This window comes from Malus domestica, chromosome 16 (genome assembly GCF_042453785.1).
Source record: "Malus domestica chromosome 16, GDT2T_hap1".
Classification (NCBI taxonomy): Eukaryota; Viridiplantae; Streptophyta; class Magnoliopsida; order Rosales; family Rosaceae; genus Malus; species Malus domestica.
This window is the reverse complement of record NC_091676.1, coordinates 15492617-15505759: the sequence shown is the minus strand read 5'-3', so window position 1 is coordinate 15505759 and position 13143 is coordinate 15492617. Positions and strand designations below refer to the sequence as shown.

The 13143-nt window shown below is 40.0% G+C and overlaps 1 protein-coding gene across 3 annotated transcripts; it reads right to left on the bottom strand.

The window, feature by feature from the left end:
- Positions 1–1949: 1949 nt before the first annotated feature.
- LOC103445887 (cyclin-T1-4-like) lies at positions 1950–12817 on the bottom strand. Of its 3 annotated transcripts, XR_011577519.1 has the most exons (9): positions 12672–12812; positions 11710–12071; positions 6795–7003; positions 6515–6596; positions 6041–6175; positions 5530–5705; positions 2748–5154; positions 2344–2489; positions 1950–2246 (listed from the first exon to the last, which is right to left on the bottom strand). XR_011577519.1 is itself a non-coding variant. In XM_070815872.1 (8 exons), the coding sequence occupies exons 2-8, from the start codon at positions 12064–12066 to the stop codon at positions 2215–2217; spliced, it is 1137 nt and encodes a 378-aa protein (XP_070671973.1). In that variant the 5' UTR covers positions 12067–12071; positions 12677–12817; the 3' UTR covers positions 1950–2214. The 3 variants fall into 3 exon arrangements, 2 of the variants coding, with proteins under 2 accessions (XP_070671973.1, XP_070671972.1); XM_070815872.1 differs by lacking the exon at positions 2748–5154 and having other exon boundaries at positions 12677–12817; XM_070815871.1 differs by lacking the exon at positions 2748–5154.
- Positions 12818–13143: the final 326 nt, after the last annotated feature.

Below are 13143 nucleotides of genomic sequence, written 5' to 3'. Positions count from 1 at the left end.
CTCTTTCTAATTGATGAAATTTGAAGGGTTTTTTTAAAAAAAAGTGCAAGGTTTCCTCAACCTTAAAACGCAACTCCTTTTATTTTGCATATCCTTGAACATTTGTATTTTGTAGTAATGTACCAATGTTTTTTTATTAGTCTCTTATTTTGGGGTATGTAATACTTAAAAGATAAATGTTGTTTTTATCTTTTGAAGTAATATTTATGTGACAATGTCATATACATATACAAATTTAGTATTATGTTTTTCAATTTTTTTGGGTCAAATTATATTTTTCATTTTCATTATTCATTGATTTAAAATATATTTTCTTTAACAAGTAATCGGTCGGGTCATATTACCTGATAATATTAACGGGTCGATTTTGGGTCGGGTCATATTACCATTTGACTTTAACGGGTGTTACATGACACGACCCGTTAAGATATCGGGTATGTCACAAAAACGACACAAACACGAAAAATAAGAAACGAATGCCAAGTCTAAATAATATGTTGAATTTTGTGTTGAAAAAATACGAATTTTGAAATGTCTTTTTATTTTGCGCCGGCCGTCGGCCGTTCTGATTTTTTATGCCTTCTACGTTGCCGGATGGCTTCATGATAGCGGTCATATGTTGGGACCCCACAAATTTAAAGTTGGATTCCTTCTGAATTTTAGTATGCTTCAACTACACTATATGAATTCTTTTGTAGCATGTATTTTAAAAGAGAGACCGATACAAAATGATATAGTACGCATCAGTGTTTAGTGTGCGCTGATATTTTTGGCAGCTAAATTCTTCGTGGCACGTTTTGAGTTTTATTTTTATTTTTTTCCCCAAAGATAACATATATTAAAGACGAATCAAAAGGTTAACATCAGTAACAAGCGTATTAAACAAAAACACTGGGCCAACATTATCCCAGGTATAGTCCTGACCTTTCTTGAACACATACTTAGCCACCAAGTGAGCAGCCTGATTACTCTCCCTAGGCACAAACGCAAACGTCACCGACGTTAGCTTTCGTGTTAGGATCTCGATGTCGCCAAGAACGTAGTCCAAATTACAGTCTGCAGGCACTTCCTTCCTGATCATTTGTATGATCATCAGAGCATCAGATTCAACAATAACATGATTGAATTTGTGATTAATACATGCCGACAAGGCAATACGTATCGCTATTGCTTCAGCCACGGCAGCGCATTGACAGAGCATAGTACCCGAGCCACCCGCAGCTTGGAGCACCCCTGCAAAATCTCTCCCTGTTTTGAGTTTTATTCATTCGGTACATGTCAAACAATGGAGCATAATAAATGAAAAGAATATGGAGAGTGCTTGAAAGCAAGATCCTAGCATCCCCTAACCTACCAACATTCACGTTTTCACCACATGTAGGGCTGGTTTGGTATTGCTGTGCTTTGAAAAAAAGCTGTTGTGAGAATAAGCGGCTGTGCTGTGAGAATAAGCGGCTGTGAAATAAAGCCAGTAGAGTGTTTGGTAAACTTTTTTATGAAAATGCTTTTGGAAAAAAAGCAGGATGATAGTGTCTTTTCATTAAAGGAGCACCGTAGCTCTATGTGCTTTGAAAAAACTGGCTTTTTTTCAAAGCAGCAAATAGCAGCTTCAGCTTTTCCTTTGATTTTCAGCTTATTCTCACAGCAGCTTCCAAAATAAGCCATTTTTTTTTCAATTTACCAAACACAAAAATGACCCTCAGCTTTTTTCACAGTGGCTTTTTTAAAATCACCTCAATCCCAAACGGGGCCGTAGTCAGTGGGTAACTCTTGTCATGCTTGGAAATATTATCGTGTCCACGGACTGAATTTGTGACAAGAGAGCATCTCTCCATTCACCATTGTGCGAGGCCGATGGATTAGGAGGCCCAAACCGTTGTATCATTATGTTGTCTAAAATCTCCTTCAACAATAGACAAAGTTAAAATACGAACATAGAGCACAGGATATAAGAAAAACGTTGTAGCCATTTTGTCATTAATATGTACGTTACCACTCCGAAATGCGTACTCCTAGTTAAGTTACAAAACATTCAAAACTAATATTTTTAAGCCTTCAAGAGGTTCAAGAGGATAGCAGTCGCGAGACACGATAAGTATCATATCTTGGCGCTTCTCCTCGTCTCCTCACACCATACCTCTGTAAAAGTCGTGTATGTTTTCCCCGATCCGAATTTTATACACAGAAACTAGCGTAGCAACATGCTCCATCCATCTAGAAGAGTTCCATCAACTGCTGAGCAACGGCTGCATCAACAATTAACACAAATTAAAACTAGATATACGCAATTGAAAATGCAGCTCGCTAGGCCTCGGCTGCGATGACAAAAGCATGTATGCGTACCTTGAAGAATATCTGGTGTAGCTTGGAATTCCTGCCATATATTTTTATAAGAATCAAGATCCAAATTTAGAAACTTTGCGGCAAGGTAGGCAGCTCCTGCCGCAATATGATGCGGTTTGAACTGGAGCCACAGAGAACTCCGAAGCCTGAAAAATAAAATGAAAAAACAAAATCAGTCCCTGAAAGTATGAGACCGAGCCACCACCATGGGATAGGAGAGGCAGAAAGGCACAGCATCAAACCAAACCATCTGGGGCAACAGTAGAAAGACCAGGCAATTCTCAGTGCAATGTAGCATATTTTTCACATCACATTGATAGAACGTACGTCAGCAACATATAGCATAAAAAATTGGTAGCAAAACGACATCAAATCAGGCATGAAATAACAAGTCAATTTCTTACCAACTACAAAAGCAGCAAGTCAGGTAGAATATTTTCCACAATCTCTGCAGGATGGCTGATAAGAGTACCAAAACTATAGCAAATATGATACACCCCATCTAGAGACACCAAAATTCCCAGGCCCCAATCTGCTGCACGGCTATTTTACTCGAATACATGATTCATATTAGAAAGCAAAAGCAGGACATTGCAAACAATTAAACTTCTGAAAGCAAATCCACAATCTTCTGATCAATGGCTGGATCCGGACAGACTTGCCAACACATGCATTGATGCTCATTGAGCATGCACAATAACCCAACTACTAAGTTCCCGATGAGAATCATCGACTACTGCTGAATTGCCATGTTGCAGGCATGATATGAAGCTGAATTGCCATCTATAGTCTGTTCCAGATAGTATACATATGTACATCTGAGTTATAATACGTATACTTTTCTCATATCATCAACTACTGAAGCAAAACTTTGGTGAGACCTTGGAATACACAAAATGGCGAATGCCCCCTACAACAACCCGGGATTCTAACAATGGTAGGAATTTTCAAGCAACTACAGGGATGGATGCCATCAATTCTTCTGGGGTACTTTATAGAGAAAAAGATGTTTCCTCCAGAGTCTAGTCTCACTGTGATTTTACCTTTTTAATCACCTAGCAGGAACTTATATCAACATTAAGGTTTCAGAATAAATAAATAATGAGACGGAGAACAGAAAAGCACTAGCGTTCAAAACATAAGTACATGTATCTTAAGTTATTAGGACTCCTCTACTCTTTTCAAAAGATTTCCGGGTTGTAGTTAGCAACATAATCTTACAACACTTGTACCATGTTTTGGGTAGCCTTTCCCCCACACCAAAAACATCCATGGATGTAACCAAGAAAGATATAAAAAGTCTATGCCAATATCTTCTTCACTAATATATGATTTTTTTTTCAATTAGCTGGTGAGGCAATATTCCGCTGTGTACTTCTGTGTAAAACAAAGTCGTCTAACAGAAGGACCAGGAGTCCATAGTGCCAGTAATAAAAATAATAAATTATTCATCACAAATAACAACAATAGTGGCATTAAGATCAAACTGATCTTTACAAATAAATGAAGATACGGTTACAATATATAAAACATATTTCACAAAAATAACAAATTTTGACAAAGAATATTCAAGAAAACCTTTTTTTGCTTTTTTTTCCAGAACAAATAACTAACAAAATCCATCGCTTGAACAAACGTTCAAACAAAGTTTAAAATTGAGAAAACTCAAAGAAGATAAAATACATTTTTAAAGCAAAAATAGCGCACACTAACTGTGAAGTGGCCTCAAATTTATTAAAAACTGTAAAAACAATACACGGGAGTTGGGACTAGAAAATTGACATTATCTGATACCATGTATATGGAAGCAAATAGTTCTGAGTCAAGGTTTTGACCCGGATAAATATCTGGGCAGGTTCCAGATCCAGACAAATCATTACCTGAGAAATATATGTTAAACCAAAAAGATTATGATACGAAAATCATGTAAAATGATATGGCATTCAAATGACTTTCAAAATTTTGTTATATTTCCTGAGCTCCTATTCCCAATCTTGGAAAATAAGTTGCATCTCAATGCCAATTAATGAGGAAAACTGTCAGTGCCAATTTCCCTCATTTTCATTTCACACGTGTTGCATTAAATCTCTCTCCTTTTATTCTTTAGGGAGACGGGGTAGATGAATGGCAGGTACTATACAAAATGCTAATGTCGCCCATTCCATTCTGTAATGGAAAAACGGATACAACATCGAAAACTTTCAAGACATCTACGTCAGGCAAATACCTACACAAGTTCCTGAGACTCATGCATCAGTGACCACAGTTCTATGACAATTTGCAACTTTTTGGGCCAGGGTCTAAACTTCCATCAGAAAGAGTTTGGTAGAAACTGAAATCAGACTGCAAGCCCTGATACTCAAAACTGATATATCATACTTTTAAACCTAAAGCAACCCCTAGATATCAGGTCAACCCCTCGTTATCAGGAACTAGAAAAAGTCATTGGAGGATTCATATGGGGACGGGAAGGACTACCAATCACAATATGAAAATCCTAGCCTAGTCAATGGTTTTCCTCCAAAACCAAGCACACAAAAAGCCTGTCTTACAAACTGTATTTTTGCAAGCAAGACAGGACTCTTTCTTAATAAATTCCACCAGTAAGTTGAAGATGTGAAAATGGCTATGGAGGCTAATTGGCTATATTCAATAGCCAATGACCAAGATGATGGAGGAATATTATGGTAAATTCATCCACAAAATATCGGCAGTTCAACTTCAGAAGTAAAACAAAAGTTCCATGAACAGCAAATCAATCCGCCAGCTAAGAATATCATACAGGCGATCAACTCTAATCTTGTGTAGATCCTGCAATTATATGCATGCCAAAAGAATTAATATTTCAAAATACTACTAGAGTAGATGCTGTAAACAAGAAAATTACAAAGACAGGCATCAAGCATCAGAGTTTTGGAGAACAGGAAGAAAACCAGTGTTTATCCTCTGCCGCAGCCATAGCCACGCCCAAACATCAACAAAATCTGAAATTCTGATGATATCCCCCCCCACCCCTCTCCCTTCCCTTTAACAACCACAGTGAATCTTAATAATAACACAATTTTCAGGAAGGCATGCAAGGTAAACTGAGTAGAAAAAAGCAAGACAAACATGTCAATAATGATCAAGTACAAACATTCAGTGAAATGTAGGCAAAATGCTGAACCCTCTGATTGATGAGCTTACCCTTCACTGACCAAGCTTAAGGACAGATTCACCAGAACAGTTTGTGAGAGACCTAATTTGTTAAGAATAGACGTAAGCGGTGCATATGGATGCTGCACACCAAGTTCAAAATTTAGAGTGGTCAGTATCATTTGCTCAGCCTCAGTCACCCGTTCCCGATACTGCTCAAACCAGTCCTGTTTAACAACCAACAGATGTCAGAATGCTAGAAAGTGTCCAGTGAATGGAAAAATCTTAAAAAGTTTGTTTCATGCTCTACATGATGTACTGAATAGCATGGAATAGGAAATAATATCGGATGCAGGAAAAGTCATCTGAATTTAAAAAAAAAAAAAAGAAAAGCCAAGCAATGGTTTTTTTCATGTAAACGAAAAGAAAAACGTTATGGCATTTGATTATGTAATAATGTTTATATTGACAGATAAACTGTATGAAGATTGTTTTAATTCTGAATGTTTTCAAGAGAACAGATCATATCATAGAGGGTCAGAAGAACAGTAAAGACACTCACAATGGGGAGCATATAGGACAAGAAACTGATATCCTGCTTATGGGAAATCTCAGAAGACATTCTCAACACAGTATTCAAAGGGCGTGGTGTCTCCTCGGACTTTGCAGCTAGGAAAAGAGCGGCAGTAGCAATCAACTGGAAAAGAAACAAAATAGTCATAAATATTATTACCAGATGGAGTGACACAGTAAACCAACAACACACATAATACATAAAGCTGTAGGAAATTTAAAACAGCACGTTATGGAGAAAAGAAACATAGGTTAATGAGTTATATTAAGAAAACATAAAAATAAAAGGGAAAAGACTAACATAAAAATAAAAGGGAAAAGACTTTGAACACAACAAATGATTGATTACCTTAAATGCTAAAATACTGATCATATGAGAAATATAATTTATGGTATCTAAGATAAAGGACACCTTAATAACATCAAAAGATGCTATGAATTTAAAAATAAGTACAATACTCACAAATCTATCATGGCAAGCGTGTGATCGCCGGGAAAAAAACCGATGGCAGAGAACCATTGCTGTAGCGATAGTAGTCTGGGGCCTGGAAGAGACATGATTCAGTTCATAAATTACATAATTCTTAAAAAAAGAGAAGAAAACATGGAAACTGAAAGTCAACTAGCAAAGTGTTAAAAATACCATAACAACTAGTTCTGGACAAAACCAGTTCAACAATGCAAGGAAACAAATGTAAAATGAAAACATAACAAAGATACACCTAGAAAAGAAAGAAGCTTACAAGTCAAGCCGCAATCCAAGATTCTGAAGGTAAGAACAATATGAGTAGCGCAAGTGTGCTTCACGTACTGAATCTATACCATCTTTTCTAGACGGGGAGCATCTCTCTATCTCATCCCTTGACATAAAGGGCAGTTCATCCTCATCTAATTTTGAGCGGTCACGTTTACCAGTAGTAGATGCAGAGGCATCACCGTTGGATCTTGCATACAACAACAACAACAACAACAAAGCCTTTTCCCACTAAGTGGGGTCGGCTATATGAATCCTAGAACGCCATTGCGCTCGGTTTTGTGTCATGTCCTCCGTTCGATCCAAGTACTCTAAGTCTTTTCTTAGAGTCTCTTCTAAAGTTTTCCTAGGTCTTCCTCTACCCCTTCGGCCCTGAACCTCTGTCCCGTAGTCACATCTTCGAACCGGAGCGTCAGTCGGCCTTCTTTGCCCATGTCCAAATCACCGGAACCGATTTTCTCTCATCTTTCCTTCAATTTCGGCTACTCCTACTTTACCTCGGATATCCTCATGCCCAATCTTATCCTTTCTCGTGTGCCCACACATCCCACGAAGCATCCTCATCTCCGCTACACCCATTTTGTGTACGTGTTGATGCTTCACCGTCCAACATTCTGTGCCATACAACATCGTTGGCCTTATTGTCGTCCTATAAAATTTTCCCTTGAGCTTCAGTGGCCTACGACGGTCACATAACACGCCGGATGCACTCTTACACTTCATCCGTCCAGGTCGTATTCTATGGTTGAGATCTCCATCTAATTCTCCGTTCTCTTGCAAGATAGATCCTAGGCAGCAAAAACGGTCGCTTTTTGTGATCTTCGCTAGATTGCTCCGGTCATTAGTGTGGATAAGTATATAAATGAATAGAGATAGGAAAGCAAACACAAGATGTACGTGGTTCACCCAGATTGGCTACGTCCACGGAATAGAAGAGTTCTCATTAATTGTGAAGGGTTTACACAAGTACATAGGTTCAAGCTCTCCTTTAGTGAGTACAAGTGAATGATTTAGTACAAATGACATTAGGAAATATTGTGAGAGAATGATCTCGTAATCACGAAACTTCTAAGTATCGGAGTGTGGTATCGTCTTGACTTGCCTTATCTGTCTCATAGGTAGATGTAGCATCTTCTCTGGAAGTACTCTTCCTCCATCCAGGGGTGGTATCTTTAACTGGTGGAGATGCACAAGGTAATGTATCAATTTCACTTGAAGCTTACTTGTAGTTTCAGGCTTGGTCAAGCGCGATACAAACCATGTAGTAGGAGTCTCCCAAGTCGCCGAGCTAGGGGATCTGCTGAAAGAGGTGACAGACAAGGTAAGCAATCAGAGCTCCGGCTGATTGTTCACCTTCTCCCCATCTTGCAGTAGCATGAAGGATAAAGAGAAGAAAGATGAGAAGAGATGATATGGGATACTTTTGCTTTTGAAGAAGTAACTTTCCACAGGCTTATTCTTGAACTGAGCTGGAGGGTTTTCTGGTTTCCTCCAGAGCCGACTGAAGAATTTGAGGGTCAAAACAAGTCCATCAAATCTAGAGTACGTTCGACCCTGCTGATATGGGATACTTTTGCTTTTGACAGAGTAATGGATGTATCGGCACGTGTGCTGTTACGCTTGTCTCCACATGCTTCCTTGTATCCTTCGCACTTGCCCTATCTGTTCCTCAAGCAGATGCGGTATCTTCCCTGGAAACATAAGATGTTGAAGATGAGTACTCGAGAGCAATGCCAGGTAAGTAATCAGGTAAGGGGTTCCAGGCAGTCAGTTCCTGGCTGGAAGCTTGATTCCAAGTGCTGACTGATTGCTCTCTTTCTCCTTGTCTTGCAGGTAACAACAAGGCCAAAGGAAAAGACAGGGAAAAAGCATGATATGGGATACTCTTGCTTTTAACCCTGATGATATGAGATATTCTTGCTCTAGTATAGCTTGTTTGCAAAGGTATTATCGGGGGGAAAGAAAGCTGAATATTTCGAAAGGCTTCGTTGGGAGTGCCCTCTCAAATATGAGGAAGGGTTGAACATTTTTGCAGGTCTGCCTGTCCGTTGGGGATGGAGGTCGACATATATAGGAGTCTCCCTAACAACAAGTAGTAATGCTATTCCTTTACCCTGCTTGGTCATAGCACGGTAGTGGGAGCTGCCAGCTTCACATGTTTTAACTCTGTCAGAGCACTTTGAAAAAGTGGTCTGTGCTCTCGAGAAGTCTTCGACAGAATGCCCATAATTTCCGCAAAGCTGAGTGTGCGTGTGACAGGTGCTGACAAGGCTAGAAAAGTAGGTGCCTCTTCGATTTCTGAGATCGGCCCTCGTGGTCTCTGAGCAGCCCAGCTTTTGAGAAAGCGAGCGTCTCTTCGATTGATTCGGAGAACGATGCATCTTCGATTTTTAAGAAAGCAATCATGATGGGGGTCTGGCTCTCGAGATTCGGGGAGCAGTGTCACTTCGATTTTTGAGAAAGTAATCATGTTAGGAGTCTGGCTCTCGAGATTCGGAGGGCGGTGCCTCTTCGATTTTGGAGCAAGCAATCTTGTTGGGAGTGTTTTCTCGAATGTGAGTAAAGGTTGGGCATGTTTGCTAGTCTACCTTGCCACGAAGCACAGAGGTTGACACACAGGGATTTTCCAATTATCCAGCAATGGTACTGTTCCTTTACCCTCTCTTCGATTTTTGAGAAAGTAGTCATGTTGGGAGTCTGGCTCTCGAGATTCGGAGGACGGTGCCTCTTCGATTTTGGAGCAAGCAATCTTATTGGTAGTGTTTTCTCGAGTGTGAGTAAAGGTTGGGCATGTTTACTAGTCTACCTTGCCACGAAGCACAGAGGTTGACACACAGGGACTTTCCAATTATCCAGCAGTGGTACTGTTCCTTTACCCTTGTGGGTAATAATATGGTAGCTAGACCTTCAAAATTTATGGGTCTAAACTTTGTTAGTGCTGTTTCTTTGCTATTCTTTTACCTTTCTTGGTCAGAGCGATGTAGTGGGAGCTACAAGCTTTACGTGCTCAATTTTGGCAGAGAACTTTGGCAAAGTTATCTGTGGTACCCATGAGCTAGTGTTGCGTGTGGAAAATGGGTGATTGAACAGTAAGATTCATGTGTTTTCTACTTCCTCAGAAGTCTTCGACAGAATGCCCATAATTTCCGCAAAGCTGAGTGTGCGTGTGACAGGTGCTGACAAGGCTGGAAAAGTAGGTGCCTCTTCGATTTCTGAGATCGGCCCTCGTGGTCTCTGAGGAGCCCAGCTTTTGAGAAAGCGAGCGCCTCTTCGATTTCTGAGATCGGCCTTCGTGGTCTTTGAGCAGCCTAACTTTTGAGAAAGCAAACGCCTCTTCGATTTCTGAGATCAACCCTCGTGGTCTCTAAGCAGCCCAGCTTTTGAGAAAGCAAACGCCTCTTCGATTTCTGAAGATCCGTCGAGTGCAGATTTTTATAGGGGCTGGCATTAAGTTCCAAAGCACACTTGAATCTCCACCAGTAGAAGCTCCATTCTTGCACTTCTAAGATCTTGATTTGTCCAACCTCTTCTCTCTTCAACACCTTTGAAAATGTCTGGCCCCTCCGACCGTCGTTTTGACTTGAACCTTGTTGAAGAGGCAGCCCCGCCTTCTCCAGACAACATATGGCGCCCATCCTTCGTCTCCCCTACTGGTCCTCTTACCGTTGGGGATTCCGTGATGAAGAATGATATGACTGCTGCGGTGGTGGCCAGGAACCTTCTCACTCCCAAAGATAACAGACTACTTTCCAAACGGTCTGATGAGTTAGCTGTTAAGGATTCGCTGGCTCTCAGTGTTCAGTGTGCAGGTTCTGTGTCTAATATGGCCCAACGCCTATTTGCTCGAACCCGCCAAGTTGAATCATTGGCGGCTGAGGTGATGAGTCTCAAACAGGAGATTAGAGGGCTCAAGCATGAGAATAAACAGTTGCACCGGCTCGCACATGACTATGCTACAAACATGAAGAGGAAGCTTGACCAGATGAAGGAAACTGATGGTCAGGTTTTACTTGATCATCAGAGATTTGTGGGTTTGTTCCAAAGGCATTTATTGCCTTCGTCTTCTGGGGCTGTACCGCGTAATGAAGCTCCAAATAATCAACCTCTGATGCCTCCTCCTTCTAGGGTTCTGTCCAGTACTGAGGTTCCGAATGATCCCCCTCCGGTGCCTTCTCTTTCTGGGGCTCTACCGACTGCTGAAACTTCTCCTAAGCAACCCTTGTGAAGGCTCCCTCTTGTTTGTTTATTTTGACTCATGTATATGTACACATTTGTAGCTTATCGGGGATATCAATAAATAAGTTTTCCTTCATTTCAACGTATTGTGTTAAATACACCAAAACCTTCTTCGCTAAGTTCTTTGAATTTTCTTTTGTTGAAGCTTGTATGTTGAAGCTTTCTGAGTGGAGCATGTAGGTTGGGGTAGTGTTCCCTTAATTTCCCGAGTGAGGAAAACTTCTCGATTGGAGACTTGGAAAATCCAAGTCACTGAGTGGGATCGGCTATATGAATCTTAGAACGCCATTGTGCTCGGTCCTGTGTCATGTCCTTCGTTAGATCCAAGTACTCTAAGTCTTTTCTTAGAGTCTCTTCCAAAGTTTTCCTAGGTCTTCCTCTACCCCTTCGGCCCTGAACCTCTGTCCCATAGTCGCATCTTCTAATTGGAGCGTCAGTAGGCCTTCGTTGCACATGTCCAAACCACCGTAACCGATTTTCTCTCATCTTGCCTTCAATTTCGGCTACTCCTACTTTACCCCGGATATCCTCATTCTTAATCTTATCCTTTCTCGTGTGCCCACACATCCAACGAAGCATCCTCATCTCCGCTACAACCCATTTTGTGTATGTGTTGATGCTTCACCGCCCAACATTCTGTGCCATACAGCACCGTTGGATCTTGCATAAGGAAGATAATTATTGCAGGTAGACGAGACAAACTCATATGTGTTGGGTGGCAGATAATGTCTCCCACCATCACCCCAAGTAGAATCTGAAAATTTTCTCCTCTTAAACGATGGTGCACTGTCAGGCTTGAAATAATTAGAATTATCAGCATGCTCCTTATAACCACCCACGTAATTCTGGAAATTGGGGAAATTGTTATAATTCTTAGCAAAGCTATTGGTCCGGCTCCTGTTCCAGTTGTTGTTGTTCCTGTGGTTGAAGTTGTGGAAGTTTTTGAAGTCATTTCTACCAAGGGTGGGCCAATACTCTTCACCAGTGGTGCCCCCTTGTGAGCGATAGTTACGTGCAAAAGACATTACTCCTGCCAAGTTAAAAACAACAAATAAAAAAGTGAACAAACCAACAGAGAAAAGTCCTGAGAAACTGCAAAACTAAATTTAACAAAAACCAAACAACGCATGGAAGATTACGAAAAATATACACTGGTTAAACATTTCTTTAACAAAATCACAAGGAAAAGTATGTTATCGTAATGCATTTTCGATGGTTCTACTCGATCTAAATTCATATAATCAACAACTCAAAAACATAAGAACCTCTAAATTATCACAAGAACCAACCTGCTTCTAAATTCAACCAATTTCAAATTTTGAAACCTCAATTAAATCTCGGACATCCAGCAAACAGAATTTACGATTCGCCTACTTCCAAATTATCTTTCACACATGCATGTAACCATAGATACGTGAAATAAATACAAAATTGAATAACCTATAAATTTCAGATCCTCCTATGGCTCTGCCCTTAAAATTAAACAAATTCAATTTAAAAAAAAAAACGATAAATGAAAGCAGATCATTGCAGAAAGTAAAGTAATTTGAACCTAAAACCGAATAATTGACCAACTATAGTCTATGGATGTCCGATTGCACAGAAATTGGCAGATTGAAACGATGAAAACCTTACAACTACAAAACGGCGACGTCAAGAACAATCGCAATCGTGAAATATAAGAGCGATTAGGGCAGCGATGGCGATCTGATCACACGGTTGGATGCGATCGTACGCGAGGTGATTAGGGTTTGGGAGGAAGAAAGCGTGCCAAGTTTAACCCCAAACCGAAAGCAAGGAGCATTTTATATTTTGTAATTTGGTGAGGTAATGCAAGGTCAGCAACAAACGATCCATGCTGTAACCCGCTTTGGAAACTTGTATCTCTCTAGATTTAATTTTTTTTTAATTACAAACAATATTATTTATACTAATTGGTTAGCAATAATGTGGTTCAAATTCGTCTTTAACGAGAACTGAACTTAAGACATTTCCCTTACAAGTGAAGAGGAATATCACTAGATCGTAGTACTAAGTGATCAGATTTAATTTTAAGGAAAAGTAACGAAAAGTCCACAAAACCTTTAGTTTTAATGAAAAAT

Excerpts from the sequence above, each read along its gene's own strand:
- LOC103445887 (XM_070815872.1), bottom strand. The coding sequence starts at position 12,066 with ATGTCTTTTGCACGTAACTATCGCTCACAAGGGGGCACCACTGGTGAA. Across the intron at positions 6,176-6,514 it reads ACGCTTGCCATGATAGATTT|TTGATTGCTACTGCCGCTCT; the intron begins GTGAGTATTGTA and ends TTTCTTTTCCAG. Across the intron at positions 2,490-5,529 it reads TTAAGCTTGGTCAGTGAAGG|GCTTCGGAGTTCTCTGTGGC; the intron begins GTAAGCTCATCA and ends TTTATTTTTCAG.